This window comes from Mercenaria mercenaria, chromosome 12, assembly GCF_021730395.1.
Source record: "Mercenaria mercenaria strain notata chromosome 12, MADL_Memer_1, whole genome shotgun sequence".
In the NCBI taxonomy this organism is placed as follows: Eukaryota; Metazoa; Mollusca; class Bivalvia; order Venerida; family Veneridae; genus Mercenaria; species Mercenaria mercenaria.
Genome location: NC_069372.1, coordinates 59,027,230 through 59,038,125, shown reverse-complemented (window position 1 = coordinate 59,038,125; position 10,896 = coordinate 59,027,230). Strand labels below are relative to the sequence as shown.

Below are 10,896 nucleotides of genomic sequence, written 5' to 3'. Positions count from 1 at the left end.
ATTACACCTCTACTAGCTTAAGTCAAAACTTTTACACCTGCTGGAATCACAGATATACAATAGAACCAAGTGTTCAGATCCTATTAATCACTTGTTACGATAATGCAATGGTAATACAATGGTTAAAATTCTTTTCAAAAATAAGTTATCCCAGAACCACACGGGACCCCTCCTTCTATTGAAAAAAAAAAGACATCTATTTTCAGTTTAGTATTAACCCCCTTAATTATAAAACACTTTACTCTGCAAGTCAGTTATCCGACTAAAATTAATAATCGGAATATTTCTTAAATCATGGATACCATGGCATTCTTATTAAGGTGAGAAATTATATTTTTGGTGAGTAGGTGTTCTGTACCGTGAAAAAAGAGGATGTTATTATGATATCAAGAGCTCCGGGAACAATAAAGATTTGAAGGAAAAATATCCCCGCTGAAAGTTTAAACATTCTACCATTGTTATGATGAATAATTACACTACTTGAAAATCTTTGGTATCTACATCAACCGCAGTTTATCACAATCATAATTTCATATGCATGTTTACATAACGAAATAAATGACGTTGACGACATTGTAATGTAAAAGACAAATAAAGATATTGAGGGTTTCGCTTTTGACGGATTTTGGAAGTGTTTGTACAGATACACGTGTCGGTAACTCAGGAGCGTTGACAACACGGATCCTGGATGGAATCAAACACTATCCAGTTAAAGGTATATTCCCGCCTTTTTTTAAGGACACAAAACGTTACAGCATTGTCAATAAACCATTATTCATATGAAAATATTACATCTAAGTAATGTTTGATATAGTAGTAGGAAATAATTTCAAAAGCCAACAAATTTCATTGGCGGAAAATAATTCGCTGGAGACTAAATTCCAGAAGCGTAGTGGAACATACAAGCGTGCACAAGTATCAATGTGGTGAAAGGGTAAATATATTGTTTTTCTCCGTTCAGTATTTCTGCTTGATCTCCTAAAATCGGTCCATTTTCAAACTCTTACTTGGCAGTCATTCTTAAAAAATATGGAGATTTTAGTCTATTTTCAGATTCACATTGAAAATGTATTTACTGACCATTTTTCAAACAGAAGAGCTTAAAGTAATTCATGCATTTAAAACTGTTAAAAGGCATTTGTTGAATAAGTAATTAAAAAGTGTCTCAATGACGTCATCAACACTAAAGATTAGATTTTTCTTAAATTTCAACTGCCATATATTTTACAATAGCTATAAGATTTTGAAAATTCATTGAGGTTTAGAAATGACGCGGAATAGAAAGACTGAATGTTAAATTTCAAATAACATAGAAGCTTTTAATAACCGATTCGATATTTCTTTAGTCGTGCGGAAGGACATAACTCTTTGTTAACGTCATCACAGGGGAGCAAAGTCCTCTAAGGCAGATATTTAATTTCTGTCTTCATACATATACATCTTTAGAGTTAAAACCTCTATAAAAGTACACATTTCAATCTTGCAAGTGGTGTTTGTCTTAGAAAGATTACATTGTATTACACTGTCTATGCATGGACCCATTAGTCTAAAAAGTACAAAACTTGGGCATTAACCTTTAAACAGTCTATAAGTGCGGCTCATTTACAACATTTCGTTTCTGCTTTTGGGTTTGTATGTTGAAGTGATGGATTAATTTCGTCCAATGAAATTTCGTAACTGCGTCACATAATAAAGGTTTGATTGCCTTATATACCTCAAATGCTTCCTGTTATCTAAACGAAAAAGATACTCTTAAGTTGTGCGGTACTTTGATATAAAACATTTTTAGAGAGGTATAACATATATTTTTTGACTACAATTTTCAGGGCGGATTTATACGAAATCATTTAGCGGAATTAAAATCAGTTATTATATTGCATTAAGTCGACTAGATAGAGAAAAATAAAGATATTTTGAATCTATGTTGGTCTAAATTCTACGCACAAAACACTTTTCGATGTTGGTTGTGATTTATTTTGGCTCATTCATTTACTTGTTTAATAATAACAACCGATCTTAATTTAAAACACAAAGTAACGAATATAATGAAAATAGAGGATATTATTAAAAATATCAAAGAAGTACGTTAAAGAAATAAATCGTCTTCAGATGTAATTGAAGGTATATTTAGTGCCAGTATAAATGGTGTGTCTTCCTTCCCAAAATTTTATTGATAATTAGTTGCATTTTTCTATGATATAAAATTGTTGTTGAAACTTACATCAGCCGTGTTTAAGTACTCGTAAGATTTTTTTTCTAATGGAAATCTATCGTTCATACTCAGATTATAACTGCGACAATGGCTTGAAATCGTATATTAATTCGTCCACACTGCACACCACAAATGTAAAGAAAACGTCGCTTTCTCAATTTCAATTTATTATCTGCATATTGTACCTTTACGATCAGTACTAAATTGCATTTTTTTAAGAATAAAACTGCATACAGGTTATTTCTACACTTATTTTCGTATTGTTTCAGTGTATAAAAATGGAATATATTTCGATCATGTGTGTACTGCTGTGCACTGTGGCCATGGAAGTTAGCGGTCACGCCCGTTTGATAAACCCCCCAGGGCGCTCCACAATGTGGAGATACGGGTTCAATACTCCACATAACTCGGACGACCACCAGCTGTCGTGTGGCGGATTCGGCGTGAGTATTTCAGAACATTATACGTTTTTTTTCTAAATATAAGATAACACTGATGATAAGACGCTACCATTTATTCTGTATAATAGCGAAGTTAGACTAGATGCAAAAAAGTGCATACAATGGTAAAAGTTACACAGTTTAATTGTTAATTGCAACCGTGCACTGTTATATAAAACTGCATATCTTTTTTTTGTAAATAAATTACTTTTGCTAAGTATAAGAATAAAATACTAAGTGTACTATATAGATCTAATATGATATTAAATAGTATTTCCAACGTTTGGATTATTAGAATACAAATGTAACAAGAAATATCTTTAAAAATGATGGTCGGCGAATTGTAATAAGGAAAGAAGTTTATGAATTTTTCATCTAACATTCATCTTTCATCTAACATTTTTCAAATTGCAAAACTAAACACCGCACTTTAACAATTTAAATGGTTCTCTTTTATTTTTTCGCAAAGGTTTCGTAGGGTTGCAATTTTGTTTCGTTTATCCTTAGACGAATAATTACACCAGTAGTTTGATGAAGATTCATGAAGCGGTTCATGAGAAGAGGTCATTAAACGTGTTTATATTTTTAGCTAAATTGGCCTCTATCCTCATTTGTAACAAAATAGCAGGAGACCTTACGATATTGTTACACATCGAGTTTGATAAAAATCCATTACATTTTAGTGGTTAATGCGAAGAAAGGCATATCTACTTTTAGCTATAGTGGTCCCTAATAGGGCCCAAGTTCCTATATAAATAAATTTGGAAGAGGACCTTATAATGATGCTCCAGACCAAGTATGACAAAGATCCACCAAGCTATTCATGAGACGCTGTATAAAGGCATTTCTAGTTTTAGCTCTAGCAGCCCCTAAAAGGGGTCAAATGCCCCAGCTGAACAAAGTTGGCTGCGGTCCTAATAAAGATGCTACAAATCAAGTTTGATTAGAATACATGAGAAAAAATCAATTAAAGGATTTTTTATTTATTATTTTTTATTTATTTCTAAAATAGGCCAACTGATCCCGCTTTAACAAATGCATATTCGCTATTCATTAATCTTTGGACAATGACGTCACACTTATAAAAAAGTGAAGGCCAAGCAAAACATACAGTTGTAATTATTTCAATATTTCTGTTTTATAAGCGAAGTTTGACCGTAGTCATATCACATAGATAAACTGTATGCAGCGTCCCTTCATTTCAGTGTAATGAGATTTAGTCATTATATAGCATATATATAATGAAACAGATTTCAACTGAGTTCAATATTTGCATACCATACTAAAGAAAAATATTCATATATAATAAATCAGTTAAATAATTTATAACAAATATATCAAAGCAAACAAGTATTCATTTTAATATGCAATCTGAATAAGTCACAAAAGCAAGAAACCTTTTCATATACAGACGACAATTATAACAAGGAAAATCTTTTAAAAAGCACTTCTCTACATAAAAGACTCTTATCACACCCTTATTCATGTGATACGCAGACCGTATTCAGCTCTTTCTTTAATTTGATATATGTTGGTATTTGAACTGGTTTTTATCATATTTATTAAACTTACTTATCATTTTTTGATATATCAATATTTTTGCTAAATATACTGAGCCAAAGTCAGCTTTAAAACTGTGAACAGCGTCGTTTAGGATAAACGCTTTGTCTACATTTCACTCAGCGTAGCACAATCAACAGAGTGAAAGAAATTGACACTCTCGTCCAATCAGGCAGAGTGTTGCATAAATCTTCCATTTTGATAAATTATCTATAATGCGTTATCAAGTAGTTTGATTTGCAAACTGAAGTCACGTGGCATAGGTAACGAAAGCGAATTTAGACGGCGTCGCCGAAAAATGAAGTCAGCATTCACAAAACAGTTTGATTTAAAAAAAAAACACACACAAAAAATGTTTCTGCACAAAAAACGGGCATAATGTATATACTGGCTTGTACTGACTTATTTTTAAGGCCGAAGCCCATTTCTCTCTTATATGATATTTATAATTTATTGCACAAAACTCGACATTTTGGTATGGAAATTCATGTTTCATGTAAAGAATGCATACTGTTCTGCTTTGCCCGACAGGTCCAGTTTTATAGAAACAATGGCAAATGTGGCATATGTGGTGATCGTTATGACGGCGATCGCCCAAACGAAGCTGGCGGGTTATACGCAACAGGAACCATTGCGCGCACATATAATCAAGGTGACGTCATCACAGTTCAAGTGGAAATCACCGTCAACCATGGCGGCTGGTTTGAATTCAAAATATGTCCAAATAATGATGTTAAAAAGCGGGCAACTCAAGAATGTCTGGACAAATATCTGCTGCAGCAACTAGACGGTTCAACTAGATTTGTTATTCCAGAAGGACTTGGAATTGTCTCCATAAAACTAAAACTACCCCAGGGGTTGTCATGTTCTCAGTGTGTGTTGCAGTGGAAATGGAACACTGGTAATTGTTTTACTTTGATATTCACTTAAATATGCCAGCTTGGCTTTTGGCATTCCTTTCGAGTGATTTACGCAGCAAAGCCATTATAAATCTATTATACGTTTTGATAGTTTCTTGCGTATTATCAGAACTATTATTATGGGTGTTTTAAAATATTTTTGGTTGAGGTACCGTTATGACACATTGCAATTGCAAAGGGGTCCGGCACATGAGTGGATTAAGTTTAATGGCTTATATTTGAGTCATAGAGCCATAATTATGTAAAAAATCATGCTAATATAACTACTCCATGGAGTAGTAATATTAGTATGATGTTTTACATAATTATGGCTCTAGGACTCAAATATAAGCCATTAAACTTAATCCACTCATGTGCCGGACCCCTTTGTTGCAATTGTCTGTTTAATTATGTATTCTTGTTGGGATATTCGCATTGTTGGGAAATTCGGCAATCAACTCGCACATGGCTTTCTGTATAAAATTGAGAATGCCAAAAAATTGTGTATGGAGAATATGCACTTTTGTCAATAGACGTAATGGGTCCACTGCATTAAGCGATTTCATGCTAACAATCTTTTCTTTGATATTCATTTGAATAACTGGAACACGCCCTATCGAATACTGCCATCTTGCATTAGGTCTGTAATTTGAAAAGCGCTGCAACGAAATGTCTAATAGGATAGGGCTATACTCGCTTTTATCATTTCTTTAATATTTGTAATTCCAGCCAGCAATGTACGTTGTGATGGGTCCAAATGTTGTCGTGGCTGTGGGCCACAGGAGCAGTTCTACGGATGTTCGGACGTAACAATCACCGGAAGTAGTTCACAGTACAAACCTCCCGTTTATGTTCAGCCTGTGCCGACACAACAACCACTTCCAACTGGTGGAAACGTTGGAATACCGGGCTCTTTTCAGCCAATATCTTCCGGTTTTATTGGTGGTTCTGTTTTACCGTCAGGACATATACCCGTACCCGATGTGGTCAGTGCCTGCAGAGCTACTCCCGCATTTAGATTAAACAACGCGGCAGCAGACGACTGGTGTCGTCGGAACTGTAAAAATGGGTATTGTCCAAAACAATATTGCGACGATACATGTAGAGGACAAGCAGCACTGGTTCCCGTAACGAACACATGTACGGCGAAGCAATTTTGGCGGGAGAAGTACACCGTTCCAGATGCAGCCGACAAATGGTGTGTTGAAACATGTACAAAGGGTCATTGCCCACTAGAATATTGCGAAAATACGTGTTGGGCTAGATTATGACTTTAATTCCTATTCTACTCTCAGGAAATAGTCCGCTTTGTTAGAATTCTTTAATTTATGCAACAACTCTACACCAGCCTGGTGTAAGTATTGTCTACGAAGCTAACACAAACTTAGCTGTCGTTTGCCGCTAAAAACAATCTGTTTTCTGTTGAGCATTATATAGATGTCCTTGGATATGTACAGTATGTCATATACAATAATGTTCTTTAACTAAATCTTTAAGTTTTCTTGCTCTTGTTTTGCTATTTTATCATTTTTGCTTAAAAATATTTATCTGTGATATACGCTTAATTTCATATACTATTCAAAATATATTCCTATTCTATATATGTTCTTGTTCTCTCACATGGCTTTGCCACCTGCCGAGATAAGATTTTACAATACAGATTACTTTACTTTAGGCTCTAGGTTCGAGTCCCCGCTCTGGAATCATGAAAAAGTTGTTTAGTCCCTTTATTTTGGAAATAGAGATTTTATTTAGGAAATAAAACCTGGTAGGGCCGATTTATCGATGTACATAATAATATTTTTTGTTGTTAATACATGTATTTTAGTTTTCTTTAGTGTCTGTTGATTGTGATAAAAATGTAACTTTTGTATCTTCAAATTTCACGCACCTGAATAAATTTGTTCGCATGCGAATTGTAAATAAAATACATGTCATATTATTTTCATGTACTTCATATACTTAATGTTCTTTCCCACTTCTTAAAGAGTTACCTATAGTTTTAATAAATATTTATTGAACTTAAGTTGTGTTATATTTCCGGACAATTTCTGTATTCCTATGAATTTAACATCGTGCAAAGAAATATCAACGATATAACCTGTCGTTTTCTATCGCTCTGATTAATAAAATATGGTTATTATACCAGTAGTTCGATCTGGGATGCTGTATTTGGCTCGAGTGGATTTTTGCCGAGGCGCGCAAGCGCCCAGTATGACCCGACCTTACAAAGTCCACTGGAGCCGAATACAAAATACCAGATCTAACTCCTTTTATTATATACCTAACCTCTACCTTTTTGTTTGTTGTTTTGTTATCGAACGAAATCTTCAATGTTTATCACTATGTGTGCGCTATTTATAGAACTGTATCAGGTCATGCATATCACTGACATTGATGGCACATGCAGCTGCACTGTCAAAGTAGGTGGAATATGCACGTTCCTTTACACATTGCGCAAAGTGATTTAACAGAAGCAAAGCCATGCCTATATACAGTATCTGTTACAACCTGAACAATTGTTATGTTCGTTGAAGCACCATTCCTAGCCTCCTAACTCATGAGCATAACATGTGCCCGGGCCACTGAACATGTGGATAGTCAAACGTGTTACAAGGGCCATTCTAAAAATGATGACAATTATACTGTAATATGGTACAAATGTACACTGCAAGTTTAGTTTACCTCCTTGAAATAATCGCTTTTGACTCCACGTACTTACCCAGTCGAGAAGTCCAAGAGGAGAACGTTGCAGTGTAGTAGTTTCCTCTTGGACTGGCGTAACAGAAAAAAATACCTCTGACAAGTGCTATATTCGGTAAATAGTTGCGCCTTCAGTTTTGGAAAGAGGAAATAAATCATAAGGACTTAGATCTGGTGAAGTGGAATGATTGATTTGTACCATTTCTTCATCTCTCAGAAACATTTGAATGACGTCAATTTTTTGAGCCACAGCGTTGTTATAAATCAACTGGAGACCGCGAAGACCAGTCCTTGAACGCATTTTTTATATTTTCCTTTAACAGCTTTCGGTACCTTGTCTCTATAAAACTTCCAAGTGACCGACTTTCCTGAAAGCGAAATTAGTACAACAGTACCCCTTGAGTTAAAGAAGAAGGAATACAAAGCCTTTTTGACACTTTTAGTTCATTTTGCAATTACTGGTCTAAGGTCACCTTTTCGCAGCCGCTGTCTATTGCAAACGCGTTGCTGTGGTTCATTGAAGTATATCCATGTCTCATCTCCCGTTAGAAGTTGTGAGATTGTATGATCATCTAAATGCAAGAACTCATTCCTCGTTTCTTTATCACGTTTGACCTTATGGACCTTTCTTTAACTCATGTGCTAGGGGAGAGTCTCATGAGTGCTCCCCGTTGACATGCGAAGAAAAGACGTTCGCTCTGTCACCGTGTACCTGGTGTCTTCATCAGTCAGACGTCTCACAGCATCAAGGCTCTTTGACATCACTGCTGTTTTGGGCCTGTCTGACCAATTTTAAATTTGAGTACCCACATTTAAACAGTTATCTCTGATACTGTTGACTTCCCATATGAAGTATGCAGTTCACTGAGTATCTGTCTTTCAGGTCTTTCTAAACAATAACGTTCTTTAATGTACGTTTTAATTTCAGATTTTTGTTCCCTTTTTATAGCTACATGCATTTTGTTTAGTGTATATGACTACACAAAACTAAATACCTCCAAAACGGTTCTATAGTTTTCAGTAAAACTTTGCACGGTTATAAAGAAGTCGTTCTTGCATCATCTGTGTAAAACACGAGTTTCTTGCATATCAAACTTCTACGGAAGCGCGCGATTGACGTTATTTTTAGAAAGGCCCTCGTACCACTTGGCCACAGGGTAAAGCAGAATACATTCAGTCAAATATCTACATTTAACTTTAAATTTAAAGAAACATTGGTAATATGTGGAATTTTCAAGACACACCACCAGAACTGTATATATGCCGTTCATATGGCGTATTCTAAAATTATCACGTTTCCTTGTCACCTTGGTGTGTCGTTTTCGCCATTGCTCTCAAGTCCCCACATGACGTATAGTATTTCAATTGTGTCGTTTTCGCCGTCCAGCGCTGTCATTATGGTCCGAGAGCTCACGGACTTTTATTGCAACAATTGAGGCCAAAAGAAGTTTATACATTTTTGGAAATAATATTTCATATCCTGCATGAAAACCCATTTCTTAAGTGTCAAAGCCGTGCCTATCTTTATTTTGTTCACTTATGTTTGTGATAGGGGAGGTAAAACTCAATTGTAAAAATATTAGGGGGTAGGGTAAAGTTTACGTCTACCAGTTGTTTCACTGATTAATTACAGTAATTATCTGATTGTCAGTAAATGTATATAAACAATGACAGCAATAAGAAATTCATCAAAAAGGACTGAAGGGCAAACTGGGCTTGGCAGTCTTCAAAATTTTAATATTAACCTGGATACACTATTATTTGGGGACCCCGCTCTTTCAGATCAAGATAATTCTCTCATTTTTACATTAGTACAATCTTATATATCAAGCAGCAAGAGATTTCTCAACTGATTCAAACATATCCAACTCACCGGAAATGAGGCATTGCTTTTCCCTTCCTCTTTTCTTCCTTTCTTTCCTTTCCACTTTCAGTCACTTTCATACATTTTGCAAAGAATTTCTTTCGTTAGAGTTTTGGTCATTTTCATTTTTTTTTTCAATCAGATATTCCATATTTCGTTAATCTTAAAGCTCAGAGCAGTAGAAATAATAAAATATAAATATACCAGACATAGGAGAAGAACTCTATAAGACATTGTCTTTCGTTCTAATCCTGTCCATACAGATGTAATTTGATGTAACTATATGTACATATACATGGAATAAATACGTTTAAACTAAACTGGACATTCAAGGTCAAAGGTCAGATTTATGTAGAAATCACAAAAATTGGCATATTTGAAATTTATTTTTATTCTTAAAAAATAGTTTGATATCATAAGTCACTCATCTTTATTTATGTAATGTGTATATATCAGCCAAAATCAAAAATGCAAATTTTATTGCAAAAAGTCAAGGTCAACCCTGATAATTGAAGGTCAGAGTTCATTTTTACGCAAAAATGTGAAAATTATCACCTTAACTTTTTCTAATCTGTTTAATATGTTTTCACATTATTAGTCACTGAAGTTAATTCGTTTTAATGTTTGTATGTCAGGCAAAGTCAGCAGTGCAGATGTAACCCCAAAACTACCAAGATTAAAGCTAATATCAAGTGTCAAAGGTCAAACTTCTGTGAAAAATCGCATGAATAGCTTCCTGTTTGAAATATAACAGATATATTTTAATCATTATAAGTAATTGCTCGTGATTTATTTCAATGAATATATGTCTCACAATGTTAGTAATAAAGATATCGTCTAAAATCAGACAAGTTCAAAAATAATATTAAGGGTCAAGGGTCATTTTCAAGTAAAAGAATGAAAAAATAGCTCTTAAACTTTTCTCTTTATTAACAATATCTTGTCGATACAGTCAATGATATCAGTTCATTTTAATGTATAAATGTTAGGCCATGTCTGGTATGCACATAAAATTTCAAAGCATTCAAGTTCAACCATAATATGAAAGGTCAAAGGTCAAAAAGTGAGTAAAATGTTGCAATAATATCACCTATTTGTAATAATTTTTATTGTTTAAAAGTATTTGTTTTGTCATTTCAGTAACTGATCGTTGTTCATTTTACTGTATATATGTCAAACGATGTCATGGAAGAGATAATAAGCCAAGGTCAAACCTGG

The 10,896-nt window shown here is 34.3% G+C and overlaps 1 protein-coding gene across 2 annotated transcripts; it reads left to right on the top strand.

Annotated features, from left to right (window-relative positions):
• The first annotated feature begins 1,618 nt into the window (after positions 1-1,618).
• Positions 1,619-7,137, top strand: LOC123534789 (uncharacterized). 2 transcript variants are annotated; one of them, XM_045317211.2, is made up of 4 exons: positions 1,619-1,695; positions 2,482-2,655; positions 4,744-5,113; positions 5,841-7,137. In XM_045317211.2, the coding sequence occupies exons 2-4, from the start codon at positions 2,491-2,493 to the stop codon at positions 6,380-6,382; spliced, it is 1,077 nt and encodes a 358-aa protein (XP_045173146.2). In that variant the 5' UTR covers positions 1,619-1,695; positions 2,482-2,490; the 3' UTR covers positions 6,383-7,137. The 2 variants fall into 2 exon arrangements, with proteins under 2 accessions (XP_045173146.2, XP_045173145.2); XM_045317210.2 differs by lacking the exon at positions 1,619-1,695 and adding an exon at positions 1,701-1,793.
• The last annotated feature ends 3,759 nt before the right edge of the window (positions 7,138-10,896 follow it).